This window comes from Chrysochloris asiatica, unplaced genomic scaffold (assembly GCF_000296735.1).
Source record: "Chrysochloris asiatica unplaced genomic scaffold, ChrAsi1.0 scaffold00027, whole genome shotgun sequence".
Lineage (NCBI taxonomy): Eukaryota > Metazoa > Chordata > Mammalia > Afrosoricida > Chrysochloridae > Chrysochloris > Chrysochloris asiatica.
Genome location: NW_006408545.1, coordinates 24,945,139 through 24,970,173, shown reverse-complemented (window position 1 = coordinate 24,970,173; position 25,035 = coordinate 24,945,139). Strand labels below are relative to the sequence as shown.

General features: G+C 37.6%; 1 protein-coding gene across 1 annotated transcript in view; it reads right to left on the bottom strand.

Moving 5' to 3' along the window:
* Nucleotides 1-2,038: 2,038 nt before the first annotated feature.
* HACE1 (HECT domain and ankyrin repeat containing E3 ubiquitin protein ligase 1) overlaps nt 2,039-25,035 on the bottom strand; it is a 146,316-nt gene continuing 123,319 nt past the window's right edge. Inside the window, exons 20-24 of the mRNA XM_006839970.1 lie at nt 20,877-21,008; nt 9,593-9,691; nt 9,231-9,301; nt 2,906-3,019; nt 2,039-2,364 (exon numbers count right to left, since the gene is read on the bottom strand). Of these exons, the coding sequence (XP_006840033.1) occupies nt 2,262-2,364; nt 2,906-3,019; nt 9,231-9,301; nt 9,593-9,691; nt 20,877-21,008 (519 nt within the window). The 3' untranslated portion in view covers nt 2,039-2,261. The remainder of the gene's footprint in view (nt 2,365-2,905; nt 3,020-9,230; nt 9,302-9,592; nt 9,692-20,876; nt 21,009-25,035) is intronic.

The window sequence follows — 25,035 nt, the reverse complement described above, 5'->3', positions numbered from 1 at the left end:
CTGTTGCAGTGAATTATAGAACCTAATAAAGAAAGAGTATGCGGAGGAAGGTAACAGCTGGTGTCAGGAATAGTGTTGTTTAGGAATAAGGCTATATTTGACCTTGGTATAGTGGAGAAAAAGAGACCCCATTTTCAAAGATAAAGTCAATTTATTATATCTTCAACAAAAGCAAACACAAAACAGAGAGAGAACACCTGAGTGAGGGAAATGGTACCATGGACACCATGATGAGCTTGCAAAGTTGTCTCCACAGGGAACAAAGCAATCTCCTCCCACAACCAGGACTGATGGCAGCAGCCATGTGTCACATACTCACACGGGTTTACAGAAAGCAGGAAGGAACTACCATAGCTTAGTGTGAGGCTCTCAGGATATGCCATCACAACTAGGCAACCCTTTAAGGGGTGTATCCAGGAATGTTCCTACAAGACGGCTGGCTGGGGTAAGTGGCCCCCAAACCCACTTCTAAATATACTGTTTCTAACTCTGGAAGCTCAGCTGTCAGAGGTGCTCAAGAAAATTTTGCCTCTGAACACTGAAATCGACGCACAAGACAGAATTAAGCTCTGCCTGGCAGGAGTCATTCCCAGGCAAAAAGCCTTCCGATTTCATGCTCTACAGCAACCTTCACCTCATAAGACCGAGCTGTGTGCTGATCCTTATCTTCTGAGCCATTTCAGATGCCCCATAATAGGGCTTCCAACCAGTTCATGTTGTGCATTTCCACCTCAAATATACTGAATTAGAATCTAAATTTTAACAAGCTCCTCAGGTGTAGATCCCCAGGTGATTCTTATGTATGAGCTTGCACCCAAGATGTATATAAATAAAGAGACACCTGGGAATCTATAAAAATCACCTAAAGATCTTATTAAACTATAGATTCTGATTCAGTATATTTCGGGTGGAGATGCAATTTTTCAGCAGGATGTTGAACTAAAATGAACAGTTTGGAAACCCAGTTTGATATGTCTTGCAAAGATCACTGACATACTACATATTTCATGAGAAAGTGTGCCTACGAGTCGTTATATCAGTATCAACAAAATGAACAGATGTTGTGCTTTTAGTGGCCACAGTCAATGTGCTAAAAAAGGTTACAAACCCCTCCGTTAATATTCCTACATGTATGAGTGTGCCCACATTCCTTTAAAACGTATATTGTTATGTGATTTTTCAGAATAAAACGTTGTTGTTAACTGCCATCAAGTTGGTTCTGACTCAAGAGTGAGTCTGTGAAGGTGTCTGAGGCTGTAAATCTCTGTGGGAGCTGAAAGTCTCATCTTTCTCCCTCGTGGAACAGCTGTGGGTGCTATCTGCAAACCTTGTGGTTAGCAGTCCAATGCTTACCCTGCAGAGCCACAGCACTCCCAGATAGTTCAAAAGTCCCAAAACCCAAGACTTTGGGGTTTAGCCATATATCATGGGAATTAAACTTTTAATCACAAAAAGCAAATTTAATAAGAAATTATATACTTAAGTTGCAATCAAGTTTGTTCTTCAGAGATCACAAATAAAGCAAAACTAATGAAAAAGATTATGGTAAAATATTTTATTTCAATTTTACCTCAAATATTAATTAAAATAAGGCATAAGAAACACTTTGTGACCACATATTTACATATGGAAAACAGTTCATTAGAGGATGCAAAAGAACTCAGACAATTTCAATGTAAGCTTTAATATATAAATTAGATGTCATTCCATCAGCTGCTAGTCACTCAGAATGGTCTAAACTTTACATTATATATTAAAATATTAAAATGCTAAAAAACATCGTTACAATATAGATACAATGTGGGAAAATACATATCTGTGGCTTTATACACAACCCAAATCAATTCATTCTATACAATAGTTTTCCAAAATATAAATGGTGCTTTACATGCAACAGAATACACAAGGCTTGGATGTTCTCATATCATGTAATGCATACGAAAGTAAAAAGAAAACACCCGTTTAACAAGACAATTATATTAGCAATAATGGGAATGTAGAGTAAGATTTTGCCAACACACAATCTGGGAGAAAATTAAGAAAATGAAGTCTAACTGTGATTTTTTTCTAAGTGTATCACAAACTGAGAAAACATACAATAGAAAAGAGAAGGGGAAAAAAACAAACTTGATCCTTTATGAATTTTAAGCATCAGCCCTGTCTTTGGGCTTCATTTAGGCTGCTTCCTGTTGACAGTTTCCTAAATTACTTCTGCCACTCTGAACTGCGCATCAGCAGACAGATGAGATTTCCAGACTTCATCATGCCATTGTATAACCATAGCTCCCACAATGCAGTGCCACAAGAAGTCTGTCCTTGAGTATTTCTTTACTTGGGTATTCAGGTAGCTTGAGCATGTTGATGCTTCAAAAGAAAAATACATTTTTACATTTTTTAAAGTTTTTTTTTTTTTTAAGTTTTCCATTAAATAGGAAATCTATTAATGTCTGTTTTTGTCTAGCAGTAAAAACACTACTCAATAATTAACATGAAACTACCCACTCAAATTTGCATTCAAATTGGAAAACCTTGAAGTTGTATCAAAAGGAAAAAAAGCAAAACTCTGTGCATTGCAGTTTCCTTTAGCATGCAAATGTAGAAGAAAAAAAATTTCTTTCAGCTTAAAATAAGTAAGCAGCAAGACAATTTAATAACTTTAATAAAACTTTAACTATATTCAAATAAATTACAGGCCATTAGTTTCCCTAATGGAAACATCTTCTACACCAAAAATATGGGAAGAAAGGAACAACATGGCTACTTATTTATCAGTGATCTTAAAATACTAAACTGAGATCATAGTTGAGTTTTCCTCTGAATGCAGCAATACAGAAGCCAGACCATTAATAACTCAAATTTAATACAAACAACTAGTAATGCATTTAAGTAAATCAATTTAACTTACCATGTGCTTGAGGTCGGTAGCAGGTTTGGAGTATATGGCACTGCAGCAATTGTAAAGTTCTGCAATCCACTTCCACCCATGATATTAGCAAACCCACCATGAGGAACCCTGGAACTGAGTTCATAGCTGAATAAGTTGTAATCATAAGGAAAATCTTTGTGCTGCATGCATTTCACATTCCATGGATAAGATATCTGTTCAATTCTGAACCACTGACAATATACTTTTGAATTGTAAAACTCATGACTCGTTACCAAAAATTGTAAAGAATTGCTTTGCATCCTGTGAGAAAGCGTCCTGAGGTATCTCCCCACATTTTCTTGTCATATCATGCTTTCAAATAGTTAGTGCACATACATTAAATTTATCTTAGAAAAATTATTAAATTATAATAACTGTAGGATTAAATTTATCTTGCTATATTTACAAGTATTTGCCTTCATGTATCCACACTAACTTGAGGACACAGGTATGTCATCCAGTGCTTATAGTACAGAGCCACCACACTCTCCAGAATAATTCATTTAAGATGATATTGTGGTATAGACCATTTTCAAGTATAATAGTTAGAATCCTCTTACCTATCACAGAATTAACCAAAATAAAGCCCAGAGGGCTTAAATCTTGGAATGTGAAAACAGAAACTATAAAAAGTTACAGAAAACTACGTTACTAAGCATGAATATAACATTTGGAGAATAGGGAAGGATTTATTAAAAACAGCAGAAAAATACTGATAAACCCATGTGGCAAGAGAGAATTCTTTCACGGTATAATTTAAATTACAGGGAAATTTATAAACTTAAGTTATAAGGTAAATAATAAATGGAAAAAATATTTGCAGCGTTAAATGTTAATTCTTTTTAAAGAATATATAATACATTAATTAAATTTTTAACAGTAAGAAATTAGGTACAAAGAAAAATGATAGGCAATTGATAAACAAAAATTCCATACAGGATAACAGATGAAATGGAAACAGAAATGGAAGGAAAGGTGTCCTTTCATGTCTACTGATACCATTCTGGAGGCCAAATGAAAACTATGGAGTAACTTGTAAAAATGTACATATCCTTCTATCAAAATGTTTCCATTTTTTAAATTTATTATATATTAAAGAAACACACTGCAAAATGAGGACATAAATGTAGGAATTCTTTATACAGCACTATTCATAAACAGAAAATTGAGCAATATAGGATTAGATTAAGAGAAACAAAATCCAAACAAATTGCATTTGAGCTGATTCCTTATCCATGGCTTTTCCGTGTATTTCAGAGTAACAATGCACTCCCACTCCTTAGGATTTTCTTGGCTGCAATCATTACAAAGGGAGTGCAGTGGGCCTGTAATACACACCTGTAAGATACACAACCCAAAGGGTCCACAGTTCTAGCCCACCAGTCACTTAACAAAGAAAGTTGATGCTTTCTGCACCCTCTTAAGATTTACAGCCTCAGAAACCCCACACAGTGTCAACTATGAGCCAGAACTGACAAACAAGCCCTTAACAATAATCTTTACAACATCAGATGTCCAGGTCTTTCTTCTGCAGCACCACTGAGTGGGTCTGAACTATCAACCTTTAGGTTAATTGTTGTTGTTGCTACATGCCATGGAGATGTTTCTAACTCACAGTAACCCTATGCACAACAGAATGAAACAATGCCTGGACCTAGGTCAGCCTCACAATAGTTAGGCTTCAGCCCAATGCAGCTACCAATGTGCTACTCCATCTCGTCGGGGTCTTCCCATTTTGCTAACCTTCAACTCAACCAACTATGATGTCCTTCTCCAAGGAATGGTCCCTCCTGATAATATGTCCAAAGGATGAGAAATGACGCCTTATCATCCTTGCTTTTAAGGAGCATTCTAGCAATACTTCTTCCAACACAGATTTGTTTATTCATCTGCCAATCTGTGATACTTTCAATATTCTTCTCCAACACCATAGCTCAAAGGCATCAATTCTTCTATGGTCTTTTTTATTCACTGGCCAACTTTCACATGCATAGGAGAGAACTGAAAGTATTAGGCACATCTTAGTCCAAACTGGTATTTTTACTCTTGAACACTTTAAAGAAGCAGACTTACCTAAGGAAATATGTCATTTAATTTCTTGACTGCTGTTTCCATGAGGGTTGATTGTGGACCTAAGCAAAATGAAGTCTTTGGATACCTGAATTAGTTTGTCCTTTGAACTTTTCTGTTCAGATCTTTTTCTTCATTTCTTCCATTCACTTTAGCATCTCTAAGTTGTAAAAGATGTTTTAGAGTTTCTTCTGACATCCATTTTGGTCCTTATCTCCTTTCCTGTCTTTTTTTTTTTTTCCTTTAAGTTTTTATTATAAATTATGTGATAGTTTACATGGGAGAACATTAGCTTTACATTCATCCTATCGTATTTCATTTGATTGCATTGATTACAACCCCTCCTAGCATCATCAAACAACCAAAGGGTATGCTCCTGAAGCCTGCCCTCTGGCCATCAGCACACAGACCCTCTCCATCCCTGAGTACAGAGTCCCCAGCTACTCATCTGTCCAATTCTCTCTGCCTCCATCTCTGGCATCACTGATTCTCTAGGTAGGGTTTCGCACTCCACTCTTCTCCCTTGATGGTTACAGGGACCTCCGCTTCTGGATCCTTTCCTGTCTTTTTAAAGACTTTTTGCTTTCTTCATGTATGATGTTCTTGATGTTATTCCATAGTTCTTCTGGTCTTCAGTAATCAGTGTCTAATATAATCAAATCCGTTCTTGAGATGGTCTCTAAAGTTCAGGTGGGATATGTTCAAAGTCATATTTTGGCTCTTGTGGTCTCGTTTTCATTTCCTTCAGCTTCAGTCTAAACTGCATATGAACAATTGATGGTCTGTTCTGCAGTCTGCCCTGGCTTGTTTTAGCTAATGCTAACATAGTCCAAGAGGCAGCTGTTCGAATAGAACATGGGAACACTGAAAGGTCTGCAACAGGGTTGTATTCTTTGACCATACTTATTCAACCTGTATGCTGAGCCAAAAAACCAAGAAACTGGGTTATATGAAGAAAAATGTGGCATCAGGATTGGAGGAAGACTCATTAACAACCTGCAATATGCGGACAATACAACCTTGCTTGCTCAAAGTGAAGAGGACTTAAAATATTTACTGATGAAGATCAAAGACCACAGCCTTCGGTATGGATTACATCTCAATGTAAAGAAAACAAATATCCTCACCACTGGACCAATAAACAACATTCTTATCAATGGAGAAAAGATGAAAGTTGTCAAGGACTTCATGTTTCTTGGATCAACTATCAACACTCGCGGAAGCAGCAGTCAAGAACTCAAACGACATATTGCATTAGGCAAATCTGCTGCACAGGACCTTTTTTTTTTAAAGTGTTGAAGAGCAAAGATGTCAGCTCAAAGACTAAGGTGCACCTGACCCAAGCCATGGTATTTTCAATAACCTCATATGCGTGCGAAAGCTGGACAGTGAATAAGGAAGACTATAGAAGAATTGATGGTTTTGAATTACGGTGTTGGAGGAGAATATTGAAAGTGCCATGGGCTGCCAAAAGAACCAACAGATCTGTGTTGGAAGAAGTGCAGCCAGAGTGCTCCTTGGAGGTGGATGGCCAAATTTTGTCTCTCAAACTTCAGATATATTGTCAGAAGGGACCAGTCACTGGAGAAGGATATCATGTTTGGTAAGGTGGACAGTCAGAGAAAAAGAGAAAGACCCCCAGCAAGATGGATTGGCAAAACAGCAGCATCAATGGGCTCAAACGTGGTAACAATTGTGAGGTTGGCCGAGGACTGGGCAGTGTTTCATTCTGTTGTTCATAGGGTCACTATGAGTCTGTAGTGACTCGAAGGCACCTAACAACAAAAACAATGGAGCGTTTCCATGGTCTCTTCTCACAGATGTAAGTCACTTTGACTCTTGCATACTACACCTGGTGAGGTCCATGTGTACCTTTTAAGTTGTTTTTAAAAGGTATTTGCATTGAATAAGTCATTGAATTTGAAAAATTGTATCATGTAATCTCCTGCATCATTTCTATTACCAAGGCTATATTTTCCAACTATGATCCTTCCTGTTTCCAATCTTTACGTCCCAATCACCAGTAATTATCAATAAATCTTGAATATGTTTGATCAGTTTCAGACCTATCAAGTAGTTGATATCATTTTCAATTTCATCATCACTGGCTTTAGTAATTGGTACTTATAATAGTAGTATTAAATGGTCTTCCTTGTAGGAGTATAGATATTATCCAAGCACAGGCAGTGTTGTACTTCAAGATAGATCTTGAAGTGTTCTTTTTGATAATGAATGCTATTCTATCACATACAACATTGTACTTCAAGACAGATGTTGAAATGTTCTTTTTGATAATGAATGCTATGCCATTCATCTTGAATTTGTCATTCCCAGCACTATAAGCTACGTTTACCAGATTCAAAATGGTCAATACCTGTCACTAATAATAATAGTAACTAATAATAAAGGTCACTAATTCCTAGGGTATCGATTTATATGGGTTCCATTTCATTTATGACAACTTCCAATTTTCCTAGATTCATACATTGTACATTCCATGTTCCGATAATTAATGGAGTTCTGCAGCTATTTCTCCTCATCTTGAGTTGTGCCCAATCCGTAATGAAGATCCTGAAAGCTTTACTCCATTTGTACCATCATGGTCAACTCAACTTTGGGGACACAGTTCTTACCCAGTCACATTTTTCTTTAACTTTTTATTGTGACTTGAGGGCTGGTTTACAAAGCAGATTATCAGTACTACATTCAACAAATCATATACTTTGCTTCATTACAACGATAGCATTCCACTCCATGTTCCAACAATTAACATAGTATTTATCTCTACTCACTTTATTTAAAATTTTTATTTTTAACTGAAGTGAAGGTTCATAGACAAGATAATCAGTTTTGCTTTCAACAACTCATACACTTCATCTCAATGACTGAAATCCCTTCTCTGCAGCATCAATTAACCCACTTCCTCCCTGGGGTGACTCATGCACTCCAGTCACACTTTGAGTGACTTCCAACCTGAGGGGCTCATCTTCTGGCACTATATTTGTCAACATTCTGATACTATTCATAATATTTTCATCTTCTGATGCTATATCTGACAATGTTTCTCTGCTATTCATAAGGTTTTCAGTGGCTAAACCTTCAAAAGTAGTAGTAGCCTCTCCTTTTTCCTAATTTGTTTTAGTCTGGAAACTCCACTGAAACCTGTCTACCGTGGCTGACCCTGCTGCATTTAAAATTACTAGTGGGATAGGTTCCAGCATCACAGCAACATGCAGCCACCACAGAACAGCAAACTGATAGACAAGTGGTGGTTACGTTACTGGTGCAGCACAAAGTGTGGTGTCAACTAGGGACTTTTAAAAGAGGTTTTTGTTACATGCCATTGAGTAGCGACTAAGCAATCCTATATGACAAACAGAACTGCCCCAGAGGGTGTTCTCAACTTTAATCTTCTGGAAACAGATCACCAGCTCTTTCTCCCACAGAGTAACTGGGTAGGTTTGAATCACCAACCTTTTAACCAGTAGGTGAGCACTTAATCATTTGCCCTACCCATACACATATTAAGTCTGGCTTCTATCAATGATTTACCTCCAGAATTAAGACTGACAAACTTTAAAATAAAACATAAGTGCAGATATCCCTGAGTAGGAACTGTTTGTTCTTTTCTATATTAAGTAAACATTTATTGAGCACCACTATATATTTTATCTTTATTAACTGTTTTGGATTGAACTGTGTCCCACAAAATGATATGTGAATGTAACCTTATTTGGAAATAGGGTCTTTCAGATATAATAAAGTTAAAAGGTGGTCATACTGGATCAGGGTAAGCCCTCAATTCAATAGCTGGCATCCGTAAGGGATCGAGAGATCCACAGACACAGACACACATAGGGAGAACACCAGGTAACAACTGTGGCTAAGATCGAAATGATGGGCCATAGAGTGTCAGCAACCACCAGAAGCTAGCCAACGGCAAGGAACGGTCTTTTTAGCAGAACCTCCAAAGGAGACTGGCCCTTGCCATAATGATTTTGGAGTTCTCCACAACTGTGAGAACCACCCAGATTGTAGAACTTTTTTTACAGTAACGTGAAGAATCTAATATTCAAATGCATCCTTTTTAACACCTAAAATACTGGACAGGGGGAGGTTAAGGTACTGACAATTTACAGTAATAATTCTTCATTCGGTTGTTTATCTCTAAGCCATCAGAGATCAAACACTTTGAAGCCTTTCCATATTACTTGATCATAAAATTGTTTCTTACCTGCCAGTAACAAACTGCAAAAGTAGAACTCGCTCCTCTTGAGTAATAGCTTCCACAACTTCCCAGAACCACTAACCAAAAAACAAAACAAAAAAACTCTTAACTCATATTTCAGAGCAACTACAGACTTTTTTAAACCAGAGAAATATGCAATATTCATAAAGCATATTTCTCCTAAGAAACTCATTTATCAAACATGATTTCAAACAAAGCTTTCTTCATCTGCAATATTCCCATAGGAAAACTTTAGGGAAAATACTTTACTTTGTTAATTAATGTAGGTTTTTATCCAATAGTGCTACAAAACTTACAAAATTAAATGGCAAAATTTAACTTCATTCTAAGCTCTATAGAGATTTTACCTGAATAACTGGATCTTCTCTTTCATAGCCACTTGTGTATTCTGTATTTTTTATCCAATCACTCACATCAATTTCTGGCATGCCAGAAAGCAGTAACTCCTTTGGGGAAGAAGAAAAGTATTTCATTAATCTTTGAGAAAAAAAAGTTATTACATTTAAATAGTGAATTTGTCTTAATTAGAAACTAATCCCATGTAAAACTAATCTATTTTTGCGACACTTTCTGCATGTCATCAATAACAAGTAGTACATAGGGCAGATCCTTGGTACTAATGATCTCAAATGTTGTAAGGTATCTGCACATTGATACAACTTAATTAAAACATAAAAAGAGCTGGTCGTTATGTGCAATCGTTTATACCTTCAACAACTACATGACCATTGTTATATTTGGTTTAGCTATCCTTACGATTCTTTCAAAATGTTAAATTTTGTCAGTATTTTCAACATGAAAATGAATACAAAAAAATACTGGATTAAGTAGAGGTAAGTCAGCCACAAAACCCTTTCAGAAGGAGGCAATAAAATACATAAAAAAATAAATAAAAAGTTCTTTTTTAAAAAACAGAGACTCGGGCATTTGAGGAATTGTATTTTGGAATAATTCAGAGTATTTTGGGTCAACTTTTCCAAAGGTGAGGGGGGTAAATAAAATTTACCCAATAACTTTTAGTAGCCATCTTTTTCCTAGGAATATCATCAGACAAACAAAAAGCTCGATCAAATAATTAAAGTATTTGATTAACAAAAGTATCTATTGTCATGTTTTCCAAGAGAACAGAGAACATATAAGAGCGCGTTCAAATTTCTGATTCAGTCCATATTTTAGTTGGATGTGCTTACACATGATCAGGTGAGGCCTGGCCTACACTCAGTTTACACTGACAACCTGGAAAAGCAGGGTTTACGACAATGTGATTCAAAACAATGTCTCCTACAGCAGCTACTCACAACACACTCTCAAACAGTACAGAGTATGCTGTGAACAAAATTAATATGAGGCAGTGTGTAAGAAGTCCTGGGGGTCGCTGAGAGCTTTTCATGGGGTCTATGAGGTTCTCCTTTTCCAATTTATCTGTGGGAGACTGGATTTTCTTCATAGTCTTCAACCAAAACAACCTATCACAACAGGCTATATGCAGAAGCAATCTAGCTGCCTTCTATGATGTCAGATAGTAAGGAGAGTTTCAGGATTAGGAAACAATGTCATTCTTACCCCTACTGCTTTGTTTTGGAAAATGTTATTTTTCAGTTTTTAAAAAATGTTATTTACATTGCCATGTTACTGTATATAAATTAATAAAATGCTTTAAACACCTATTTTAATTTATAATGCAGAAAATGCCAATTGATATAACCTACAGAAACAGAATCTCCTGCTGTAAGGATTCCTAAAACCAAAATGGTTGAAAACTGCTGGTTTAGGATGTGTTTCAATTCCCTTACCACAGCATTTTAAAATACTTTGATTAGGTGAAAAGTTTGTGGTTAAACGTCTCCATTTCTAACCCCCAAAATATTCTTCACCCATCTTTGCACTGTTCTGCGCTCTGGGAGAACAAGCTTTCCAGACTGGCGCAGCCTGCTGGCTGGCTTCAGACTGGAGTCCGCCACTGGGAAACATAAGCGAGAATCTGAAGTGAGGGTGTTCTCTGCGCCCTCCCTACTTTAGGATCACGTCTTTGCAGAAGCCATGTCTCCTCCACTGGAGTATCCACCAGGTGGCCTCTCTTCAGAGGTCCAGGCACTCACTGAGCCCCTAACAGTAATTCCTCTATGTACTATTCAGTTCTAGAGATAGTAAAGTTTCCCACTAGTCTCTGGATTCGTCACTATACTTTGTTTATCCCTAATTCTGCCCACACTTTGGTTAACAGTGCCTTTGTTAAAGCCCTTTATTTGACCCGTCTGGTAAAAATTCGGTTCCCTGGCAGGACCCTGATACAAATCTGTAAAAGGCAATGGGGCTGAATTTGACTCACTCCTTAAATTCACAAGCTGAAGGTAAATCCCTAATAATATTAAGAATGCTTTTATTGTTCATAATTATGAATAAAAATGACTGATAATATATCCTCTCAAGGAATTTGAAGCATTCATAAATATCCTATTATTTGTTATGATATTTTGTGAAGAGCAAGAAAAGACCTTATCCCATTTAACAAATGGATAAAAAAGGGTTATTATATTGGCTGGAAACAAATAGATGAAATGAGACCTCCACAATAAAAATTACATACAATGAAAATAAGTTTAGCCCCAATTAATAATTTACTGATTTAAAAAAATGACAAAATAATTGAAACCGTCGTCAGAATCCAGCATTATTATGTATATAAGCCACTTTGATCTCAGAAGCTGAGTCATGCAAATGCTCCCAGTCATGAGCTCACACATTACTCACAAGGCTCAATATTCTGGAACCACCTTGGATAAATTCATAAGCAGCATAGTATGGAAAGATAGCTCCTCCAATATTTGAAGGTATAAATGTATTAACAATTTTTAACACAATCATCTTTTCACTTCTGTCTATAAAATGATTCTGTTACCTCCAGTTCAGGAACTTACCTCACTAACTCGAGAATCTGACCTGTAGTCTTAAACTTGGAAACCTAGCTTTAATGTTGTTGTTGTTGTTTTAAAGTTTCCTCTCACAGTTTTGCCTAGCCCTCTCTTTTAAAAAAGCTAAAGAATATTAAATGTTAATGCAAGAGTTAAAGGGAACAGAAGTTGTTGTGTAAATACTATTAAGTATGCAATACCACAAGGAGCTCTGATAGCGTAGTGGTTACGAATCGGGCTGCGAACCTAAAGGTCAGCGGTTCGAAACTACCAGCCGCTCCGCGGGAGAAAGATGAGGCTTTCTACTCCCGTAAGGATTTACACCCTCGGAAACCCTGTACAGGGTCGCTATGGGTCGGAACCGACTTGACGGCACTTAACAACAACAACAAACCACATGGATAGGCTGAACGAGTGTAGGAGGTAGACCTAGAATACACCCACAAATATTTAAAGGGTGAACAGAGGATATTTGTACATGAGCATTTATTTACCTTTGCTGCTAACATAGCCATGAATGTGGTGGAACATATGCTTCTTGTTGTTGTGTGCCACTGAGTCACTTCCAACTCATTGTAACCATGTATAGGGTTTCCAGGCAGCAGTTGGTGGGTTTGAATCACCAACCTTGTGGTTAGCAGGCCAATGCTTATCCTAGCGCCACACCAGTACAGGGGGTAGGTACTACCAACCACCTTCAGGGGTTCAGGACCATAGTTTCAGGGTATACCAAGGTCACTCGGCACGGCATAATCCACAAAGGTGAGTAGTAACTGGAAGCTAAAAGCTCAAGAGAGGCCAACTAAGGTACCACTATTGGTCTCTCCCCATGCAGAGGAAAGAAGAGTGATGAAAACTGAAAACACTTGGGAAAAAATTAGTCCAGAAGAATAAAGGACCATGGGAATATCAGTGTCCACAGTGGTGAGACCAGATTAACTAGATGGTGCCTGGCTACCACTACCAACTGCTCTGAAAGGGATGACATTAGAAGGCCTGGATAGAATGGGAGAAAATGTGGAGAAAAACTCAAAATCATTAAAAGATTAAGCATACTGGTCAGAAAGACGCTGGCAGAATGTATGAGACTATGGCCCATGGTCATGTCTGGAACTCACCCTGTGGCTCAAGTTTCAGCTAAACAATAGCTGGGTATATAGGAGGGGCACCAACATTAATGAGACAGGCACACCATAGAATGGTCAATCATTCAAAATCAAGGACAGCACTGACCTAAGGACAAAGTTCAGCAGGGTGAGGAAAGAAGAACAGAAACAAGAAACACAGGGAGGAAGTGGGATAAGTGATGTTACACAAAGGGGACTGCAATCAATATAAAATGAAGAGGATGATGTGTTCAATGTAAAGCTGATGCTCTGCTCTGTAAACCTTCACTCAAATCACAACAAAAGCTGAAAAACAAGGATATGGAAACAATGAAATGCATACAGAAAGGAACATATCAGAACTGCATGAAATCATATGAATGAGTCTCAGAAAAGATCAAAAGAAGCCAAATATATTGTAGGTGATTGCTGTTGTTCAGTAATGTCGAGTCGGTTCCAACTCACAGCGACCCTGTATAGGGTTTCCAGGAGTACCAAGTGAGTTTGAACTGCTGACCTTGTTGTCAGTAGTCCAGTGCTTAATCTACAGCGCCACACCAGGAGTGCAATCATATGAATGAGTCTCAGCAAAGATCAAAAGAAGTCAAATATATTCTAGGTGAATACAGTCACATAAAGTTTAAAATGAGCAAAATCTAATCTATGCAATTCGATGCTAAACGTGGTCATTCTGAAAAAGAATGACAGTTAGTGGACACGAGGACATCCCTGGAGTGCCATGATTGCTCTGGTTCTCGACCTGACTGCTGATTTCATGGGTGTGCTCCATTTGCAAAAAATCATGAAGCTAGAAATTTACGATGCATGTACTTTTTTGCATATATATTATACTTCAACAAATTAGTTTTTAAAATGTATTAGTATCAGTCCAGCAGTCGTCTTATTGTTGTACTATAGTGGCCGAAGTGTTGTTGTGATGCTGGAAGCTATGCCACCAATATTTCAAATACCAGCAGGGTCACCCACGGTGGAGAGGTGTCATTTGAGCTTCCAGACAAAGAGAGACTAGAAAGAAGGTTACAGCGATCTGCTTTCAAGCAAATTGGCCTGAAAAAATTTTATGAATAGTAACTGGACATTATTTGCTATAATGCTGGAAACTGAGTCCCTCAGGTTGGGAGGCACTCAAAATACAATGGGAAGAGCTTCCTTCTCAAAGTACAGACAATCTTAATAATGTGGATGGAGTACACCTTCCGGGACCATTGTTTGTTGATGTGGCATAATTCAAAATAAGAGGAAAGAGCTGCAAATATCCACTAATAATCAGAACGTATAATATAAAAGTTATGAATCTAAGAAAACTGGAAGTTGTAAAAAATTAAATAGAATGCACAAAGATCCATATACTAGGTATTAGTGAGCTAATATGTACTGGCATTGGCCATCAAACAATCATATAGATTTCCAGGAAAGACAATTTAAAAGAGGAAAGGTGTCACAATCCTACGGAAGATTTCAAGATCTATACTGAAATACAACACTGTCAGTGACAGAGTCATATCCATACATCTATAAGGAAGACCAGTTAATATAATTATTATTCAAATTTATGCACCAACTACTAATGTCAAAGTTAAAGACACCAAAGATTTCTACTAATTTCTGCAGTTTGAAATTGACCAAACATGCAATCAAAATGCACTGGTAATTACTGGTGATTAGAATGTGAACGCTGTAAACAAGGATTGGTAATTGGAAAATATGACCTGGTGAAAGAAATGCTGCTGGAGATCACATGATAGAATGTTGCAAAACCAATGACTGACTCATTGCAAATATTTTTTTCAGCAAGAATACAAGAATCAAAATGACTACATCTGTGGGAAGAGACAGTAGGCACCTGTCAAAACAATGACAGGTGCCTACTGTGAAACAGACCATCAACTCCTCAGATGCAAGCTGAAGATAGAGAAAATTAAACCAAGTACATCAGAGCCCAGGTACTACATTGCATATGTTGTTGTTGTTAAGTGTCATTGAGTCGATTCTGATGCATAGTGACCCTGTATAGGGTTTCCAAAGGGTGGCCGGTGAGCTTGAATCACCAACCTTGCAGTTCAAACGACTTTGCAGTATGACACATTAGCCCAAACACCATCCACATCAGGACTCCATCTAAATTCAGAGACCATCTCAAGAACACATTTGATGCACTGGACACTAATTAGTCAAGGAGAGTTGTGGGATAAGCAATGAGGAAATTAGGAATGCAAAGGAGACTCTGAAACTTGTTCTTAAACGTAGAGTAGCTAAAGGGATGGGAAGAAATTAAGTAAAAGCGCCAAACGGAATATTTTAAAGGGTAGCTTCAGAAGACAAAGCAAAGTATTATAACGAAATGAGCAAAGATCTGCTGTTAGAAACTGAAAGGGAAGAGCATACTCTGTTAGCATTTCTCAAGCTACAAAAACAGAAGAAGAAAAAAAATCAAGCCTCAACTTGCAATAAGGAAAAGTTTCTACAGGCAAAAATTTTAACATTGCATGAAACATCAAAAGAAGATTGAAGAAATACACAGAGTCACTACACCAAAAATAATTGGTCAATGTTAAGTCAATTTAGGGGGTAGCATATAATCAAGAATTTATCCAAGCTATACTGAAGGCACTGGCCAAAAACAAGGCTTAACGAACTGACAAAATATCAAATGAAATGTTTCAACAAGTTGAAGCAAAAATCATCTATGCTAGAAAATTTGGAAAACAGTTAACTAGCCAATCGACTAGAAGAGATCCATATTTGTGCCCATTTCAAAGAAAAGTGATCCAACGGAATGCAGAAATTACTGAACAATATCATTAATATCACACAATCTCATTTTGTTGATGGTAATTAAAACACGGTTGCAGCAGTACATCAACAAAACTGCCAGAAATTCAGCCAGATTAAGAATAAGACACGGTGTGAGGACTACCACTGCTAATGTCAGATGGGTCTTGGCTGAAAGCAAAGAATACCAGAAAGAGGTTTGCCTGTGTTTTACTGACCATGCAAAGGTATCCAACTGTGTCAATCATAACTATGGACAACAGTGCAAAGAATGGGAATTCCAGGTCAATTAATTGTGCTCCTGAGGAGCCCGTATACAGAACAGGCCTATAGGCAGTGGTTCAAAATAAACAAGATGATACCACCTGGTTTAAAACCAGAAAAGGTTTATGTCAGGGTTGTATCCTTCAGTTAATTTGTATGCTGAGCAAATAATACAAGAAACTGGATTATACAGTGGGCTTCAAAATTTCATTTAACTTTTAATTTTATTTTTCTACCAACTTTTTGAAGCCCCCCCCCACCCTCCATCAGAAGAACATGGCATCAAGATTACATTCATGAATAACCTGTGATATCCAGATGATACAATGTGGCTTGCTGAGAACACTGCTGAAGATCAGACTACAACTTTCACTATGAATTATTCCCCAATGCAAAGAAAACAACTGGACCAATAAACAAAATCAGGATAAGCCAGAAAATATTAAGTCATCAGGGATCTCACTTTAGTTGGATATATAATCAAAACCCATAGAAAGCAGCTGTCAAGAAATCAAACAATACATTGCACTGGACAAATGTGCTCAACAAATCTGCTCAACAAAGATGTTACTTTGAGGACTAAGATGGCATTTTGAATTGCCACATATGTATGGAAGCTCGAGAATATAAAGCCAAATATTACAACAAAATGTGCAAAGGTCTGGAATCAGAAAACCAAAAAGGAAAAACACACTCAGCATTTCTCAAGCTGGGGGAACTGAAGAAAAAATTCAAGGCTCGACTTTCGTTATTGAAAGATTCCCTGGGCAAAGTATGGAATGATGCAGAAAGCATCAAAAGAAGATGGAAGGAATACACAGGATCACTGTACCAAAAGGAAATGGTTAATGTTCAACCGTTTCAAGAGAGAGCATATGATCAAGAGCCAATGATACTGAAGGAGGAAGTCCAAGGTACACTGAACGAAGTGGCACAAAACACGGCACCAGGAATTGATGGAATAAAAATGGAAATATTTCAAGAAAGTGAGGCGGCACAGGAGGCACTCATTCATCTCTGCCAAGAAATTTGGAAAACGACTATGTAGCTGACTGATTGGAAGAGATCGGTATTTGTGCCCATTCCAGAGAGGTGACCTAACGGCATGCGGAAATCATCAATCTCTTTGATATCCCATGTGAGTTAAGTTTTACTAAAGGTAATACAGAAACGGCTGCAAGCATACATTGACAGAGAACTTCCAGAGGTTCAAGCCGGATTCAGAAGAGGCCATGGAACGAGGGATGTCATTGCTCATGAGGAATCTGTACCTGACCAAGAGGCAGTTGTTCAAACAGAACATGGGAACACTGAATGGTTTAAAATTAAGAAAGCTGTGAACAAGGTTGTATTCTTTCACCATACTTATCCAACCTGTATGCTGAGCAAATAATCAGAGAAGCTGGGTTCTATGAAGAAAAACGTGGCATCAGGATTGGAGGAAGACTCATTAACAACCTGCGATATGCAGATGATACAACTTTGCTTGCTGAAAATGAAGAGGACTTAAAACATTTACTGATGAAGATCAAAGAGCACAGTCTTCGGTATGGATTACATCTCAATGTCAAGAAAACAAAAATCTTCACTACTGGACCAATAAATAACATTCTTATCAACGGAGAAAAGATGGAAGTTGTCAAGGACTTCACTCTTCTTGGATCAACTATCAACACTCACGGAAGCAGCAGTCATGAGATCAAATGACGTACTGCATTACGCAAATCTGCTGCACAAGACCTTTTTTTAAAGTGCTGAAGAGCAAAGATGTCAGCTTGAGGACTAAGGTGCGCCTGACCCAAGCCATTGTATTTTCAATAATATCATATGCATGCGAAATCTGGACAGCGAATAAGTAAAACTGTAGAAGAAATGATGCTTCTGAGTTGTGGTGTTGGAGGAGAATATTGAATAGGCCATGGGTTGCCAAAAGAACCAACAGATCCGTTTTGGAAGAAGTGCAGTCAGAGTGCTCCTTGGAGGCCAAGATGGCCAAACGTTATCTCTCATACTTTGGACATATTGTTAGGAGGAACCAGTCGCTGGAGAAGGATATCATGTTTGGTAAGGTGGAGGGTCAGAGAAAAAGAGGAAGACCCCAACGAGATGGATTGGCCAAGTGGCAACATCGATGGACTCAAGTGTGACAGAGGTAGTGAGGTTGGCCCAGGATCGGGCAGTGTTTCATTCTGCTGTGCACAGGGTCGCTATAAGTCGGTACCAACTCAATGGCACCTAACAACAATAACAACATATGTAAGGAGGAGCTGGACAATGAATAAAGAAGACCAAAGAAGAATTGATACCTCTGAATTAGGGTGTTGGTGAAGCATACTGAACATACCGTGAACTGCCAGAAGAACAAACCAGTGTCTAGGAAGTATAGCCAGGTTGCTCCTTAGAAGAGAGTATGGCAATATTGCATCTCACATACTTTGGACCTGTTATCAGTATCAGGAGGGACCAATCCCTGGAGAAGTATATCATGTTTGGTAAAATAGAGAGTCAGTGAAAAAGAGAAAGACCCTCAACAAGCTGCGCTGAAGCACTGCTGTAACAACGGGCTGAAATATAGCAACAATGTTGAGGATGGTGCAGGACTAGGCAGTGTTTTAATTTATTATATATACACAGGGTCATTTTGAGGGCATCTAACAGTAACAACAAGGCAACGCTTTTGTCAATTATTTTTGCTGTAGCTATTTGTTTTTTATGCATAGGTCTAAAAACTAAAATAATTCCCTGTTTTGACCTTTACAAGTATAGAAAAAGTCAGACATAAGTCACATTGCATACTCATTAACATTCTTCCATTTAAAAATAATTTTACATAACATTATACAGTATTTTTAAAATTTTATAATTAGGCAAATATTATACAAGTCCATGTGAATCCTAATCATCCATCTTAAAGCTAAATCACAATAGGAAAAAGTTCTAAAAACTGCCTTTGAATGAAATTATGTCACAACAGACTTTACTATTAATTTCAATTCTGTTGACTAGTTGACTGTGTAGTTGTTGTCAGCTCCAGTTCATGACGACTCCATGTAAACAGAACAGAACAGTGTCCAGTCCTACACCACGCTCTAGACTGTTGGGAGGCCTGAGTCCATTGTTGCAGCTACTGTGAATTTTGAGTGCCTTCCAATCTACTGGGTTCACCGTCCAGCATTACAGCAGACAACACTCGGTGTGATCCACAGGGGGTTTAGTGGCTCATTTTCAGAAGAAGATCATCAGGCTTTTGTTCCCTGTTTGCCTTAACTGACAGTTCTGCTGAAACCTGTCCCCTCCCTAGATGATTCCACCAGTATTTGAAATATAATGACATAGCTTCCAGAATCACAAGCAACACAGTACAACAAACTGACAGACAGGTGGTAAATACTAAGATGTACTATATAAAATAAATGGAAAATAGTGCTGTATACTTAAAATTAAAAGTATGCTTCAGTGTATTTATTCATATATTATAATGAAAGACAGGATAAAATCAATTTTATGAGAGAATAAAACCAAAGGAGTCTTTTTTATTAATCTAGAATTTCCTATGGTAAATTATTTTTTAAAATAAGAAGCCACTATATTCTAAAAGGAGACCTGGTGTGGCACTAGGGGTTAATGCACTGGACTGCAAAGTTTGAACTGCAAGGTCGGCAGTTCAAGCTCACCAGCCGCTCCTCAGAAACCCTATACAGGGTCGCTATGGGTCGGAACTGACTCCACAGCACTTAACAATGACAACATATTCTAAGATGGGCTCCTGGTGTGGAGCTGTAGGATCAATACTGGACTGCGAACCACAAGGTCAGTGGCTCAAACTCACCAGCTGCTCCCTGGAAACCATATAAAGGGTTGCTAAGAATCAGAACCAACTGGACAGCATTTAACAACAGCAACAATCTATTCTAAGATACTGTGCTTTCTTAAGAGTCTGAAAATAGTGTATTACCAAAATTTAAATTTAAAAATGGGTAAAATATGCACATGAGTCATATAAAATTAGAAATCCTGTTAGATCGTTAACAAACGGAAGGCAAATTAAAGCATTCATTAGGGACTAGAAGTCAGACAAGAGAAAAGAGACCAAATGGGTCTGAAATGGACAATAAAATTATATATATGGTAAAGTAGAAAAGATAACTTAAGAAATCCCTTCCTAATTAATTCTTCTTAATAAAAATACAAAAAGTTAGTATCAGCATCCCTTACCTCATGTGGCCAAATAAAAAAATTCAGAAACAAGTGAGCACTGCTGATGGGGAAACTGGCTTTCAACATCTCCAAAGCGGGAGACATTAGAAATACATCTGTTTGCCATCATTTCACCCGACTTCACATTAAGGAATTGCTGATCTGATTATTAAGCTTAAAAGAAACAGAACCACAACTTTCACAAAAACAAGTCTCTTAACATGAACTTTAAACCATAATGTCTCATTACACAGTATTCCATTTACCTTAATAGTCCAAATTTATTTCTAAATTACATCAACTAGAGTTTTGTGTGTAAGTAACAACAATAACAACAAAACCATGGCATTTTTCCTTACCAATTCATATTCATCAAAAAGTTGTATGAGAGAAGGTGGAATGAACATATGAAATCCCTGTAAGAAAGCGTTGATCTGAGGCTGAATGGCTCTTGTCATTCGAAGTTCAGTGACAAGCTGGACATATTCTGCCTACATTAAAAAAAAAAAAAAATCCTGATGTTTTAAAAAGCACTTTAATTAAGATTATGCTGATATAACTTCAATTCCCAGTTAAGAGATAAATGTGTAGAATTATTTAGCATCATGATTCTTACATCTCAGAAAACAGTAAACCACCTTTCACTAAGCTGTTCAAACCAAATTCCTAATAATCACCTATAATTTCTCTCACATCCTACAAAAGCAGTATCATCGCATCTACCTTTTAAAAAATTCTCACTCTGACTTTGTCTCTCCACCTCCACTTCTTGCACCCTGGTCCAAGCCATATCTCTTCTCACCTGGATTAATGCAGTATCTGGTGCTTTTTTTTCCATGTTTGCCTCTGTACTGCTTTTTCTCCCTCACAAAGTGATTATTATTTAAAAATATAATTCAGAGCACCTAAACCTTTTGTTCAAAATCTTAAAATGACTTCCCCCATGATACCCAGAGGAAAATTCAAAGTCCTCACCTAGTCTGTAAGGCCCTAAGAGACCCAGCCTTTCTCCCTGCCCTCACTTTATTCCACTCACCCTCTTTGCCCATTCATTCAACTCTAGCTTCACAGACCTTCTTGTAATTTCTCAAACACAAACTTGTTCAGGCTCAGGATCTTTATCCTTTTGGGTCTATCTGAAATGCCTCACTAGAATGTAATCTCCCTGAAGGCAAAGGCTTTATTTATTTATATAAATAACCCCACCATCTAAAACAAGTGGTTGTCACCTTGTAATTATTAACAAATAAGGGATGCACACATTCATCAACTTCATTGAACAGACACTTACAATTTGGTGAAATGGCTCATATTAACAAAGCCAACAGAATTTTGAGTAAAGTAAGGTAAGCTAAGCTAAGCTATTTAGGCATATTTTAAAAGATACCATCATTTAATTTTTTTTATAAAAAAATCAACTGGCAATAAAAAATCCATTATGGTTCACGCCAAAATAAATTAATCATAACTATATCACTTGTTATCTACATTTTATTAAATTACTTCTCAGTAAAACTTTTTGAGTTAAAAGCAATATGCCATATAGACTTCTCACCTCCCAGGAATGAATAACTACAGAAGAGAGAAACCTTGTTTTATGCCCTTTGCTTTACTCAGTCTTGGCACTAATCCGATGCAGTGTTTAAAAAAGGAAAAAAAAGAAAAACAGGCACTGAGCCAGCAAGTTATATGTGACTGCTGGGTATGAATTCTCAGTACCTCTCAGAGAAGCGCCACAGTGGATTCCTCACTGCCATCCCCAAAGTTGCTATCTCTGCTAGTCTATCTATTCACATTCCCAAATCCCACTGCTACCACCAGAAGGCTTTTCTTCAGGATACAGGAATTAATCAATTACTACAAGTTATAGACAGGTAATTACTATAGAGAAAACAGAAATGTATGCCAAACAATCTGAGAAATATATTAAAATTTTCAGGGTCCAACTCAAGAGATTATAGATATATATAGAGAAAGAGAGTGTGAGTACAGGTATGGCACTGTGGGATAATGAACTGGGCCACAAGGTCGATTTAAACCACAACACTGGTGGTTCAAATTCACCAGCCACTGCTTGGAAACCTTAAACAAGGTTGCTATGACATGATGGAGAGAGAGAGAGAGAGAGAGAGAGAGAGAGAGAGAGCTGTGGTGTAGCACTGTGTCTTAATATGCTGGACTGCAGCATCAGTTTGAACTGCAAGGTCAGCAGTTCCTTGGAAACCCTATATAGGGTCAGTATGAGTCGGAACCTACTCCACGGCACTTAACAACAATATATATATAGAGAGAGATGAGCATTCACACATGACTATCTTTTAGCTTCTATCTGTTCTACCTAGCACTGTACATTGGAGGCACTGTTCATTCATTAGTTATACATCTATATGTTTCAAGTGCTATGCTACTGCTGTTTTATGCCATCAACTGGATTCTTGACTCTTTGTGCTCCCATCCTTTATGGAAGCAGATCAACAGCTCTTTCTTCCAATGATATACTTAGTATAGTCAAACTACTAACCTTAAAGCTAGCAGCCAAGAACTTAATCAGTGCACAATCAGGACAATCTGAGATTTTGTTTTCCTAAACAAGTATGTCTTCTTCCCAAATGATTCTAGTTTCATAATCTCATTCTTTAAGACCTTTAGAAATTATGAAGCATGAAAATAAATGATTTGTGACTTGCTCAAGTATTCTTTACATACTTTAGCTGCCATTGCATCCCAGATCTATCAGAACATTACACATTCAATTTTTAACAATTGTCAACTGCCACCAAGCCTCATGATGAGGAATCCATACACAATGGAAAAAATAAACACTGCCCACCCTTGTGCCATCCCCACGATTAGTTGCAAATCAAATCTTTGTGATCCGTAAGGTTTACATTGACTTATTGTAACAAACAGGCCACCTTTCTTCCTAGTTGATCTAAGTTGGGAGTTCTGCTGAAACCTGTTCAGCATAACAGAAACCACACCCTCCACAGACAGGTGCATGGCTGTGCAGGAGATGCACTAACCAGGAATTGAACTCATGGTAGTGTGAATCGTCCCCCAAACTAACTGCTTTTATCAAGCAATTCCATTATGCCCTCATGCATTCAATTTATTTAAATTAATTTTCATAAGTACACTAATCTTTCTTCAGCTTCCCCTTCTGTTGCTTTGAATAGTAATTATTTTCCACATGTATTTTAAGGAACTTAAATGGGGAAAGCTCTTCGTTAAATTATTTGTCACTGAAAAATAACAAAATCCAAACCATCAAATTCTCCAAAGTTGTTTAATAAGAGTTTTCCAGATTATTGATATACAGCTGTGACTGATTTAAGATGCTTCTAAATTATATATTATACATATAACCCGCATCAATAATCTGTCAGTTTGCCCTACTTTGATGGCTTGTGTGTTGAGGTGATGATGGAAGCTATATGACTGGTATTTTAAATACCAGCAGGATCACCCATGGTGGACGGGTTTCAGCAGCGCTTCCAGTCTAAGACAGACAAGGAACAAAAAGAGGCAGATCACTTCTGAATGGTTAACCAGTGAACACCTTATGAAAACAACAAAACATTGTCAGATACAGTACAGGAAGATGAGCTCCTCAGGTAGGAAGGCACTCAAAATAGTACTGGGAAGATCTGCCTCCTCATAGTAGACTTGATCATAATTACATGAATGGATGGAGCAAAGCTAAAAAAAAATCTTCATTTACTAAAGGTATACAATTTAAAATGAGAAGAAACAGCTGTAAACATCCATTAATAATATGAACATGGAATGCACAAAGTATGAATCTAGGAAAATTGGAAGTTGTAAAAAAATGAAATGGAACACATACAGATCAATATCGTTAACACCGGGAGCTGAAATGAATTGGTATGGCCACTTTGAATCAGACAATCACACAGTTTACTAAGCCAGAAATGATAAATTAAAGAGGAACGGCACTGCATTCAGTCAAAAAGAACATTTCAAAATCTATCTTGAAATCCAATGCTGTCTGTGGCAGGATAATATCCATATGCCTACAAGGTGGTGGTGGTGGCTGTGTGCCATGGAGTTGGTTCCAACTCATAGCGACCCTGTACAGGGTTTCCAAGGCTGTAAATCTTTACAGGAGCAGAACACCTCATCTTTCTCTAGTGGAACAGCTGGTAGTTTAGAACTGCTGACCTTGTGGTTCATAGCCCGATTCATAACCACTATGTTACCAGAGCTCCTTATGCCTACAAGGAAGACCAGTTAATATCACTGTTATTGAAATTCACCCAATAACCACTTATGCTAAAGACGATGAAATTGAAGAATTATACCAGGCTCTTTCAATAGATTGCACTGAGGGATCTTAATTGTGCTCATGAGGAACCTGCACATAGACCAAGAGGCAGCTGTTTGAACAGAACAAGTGAACACTGAATGGTTTAAATCAGCAAACGTGTGCAGCAGGGTTGTATTCTTTCACCATACTTCTTCAATCTATATGATACGCAAAACAATCCGAGAAGCTCA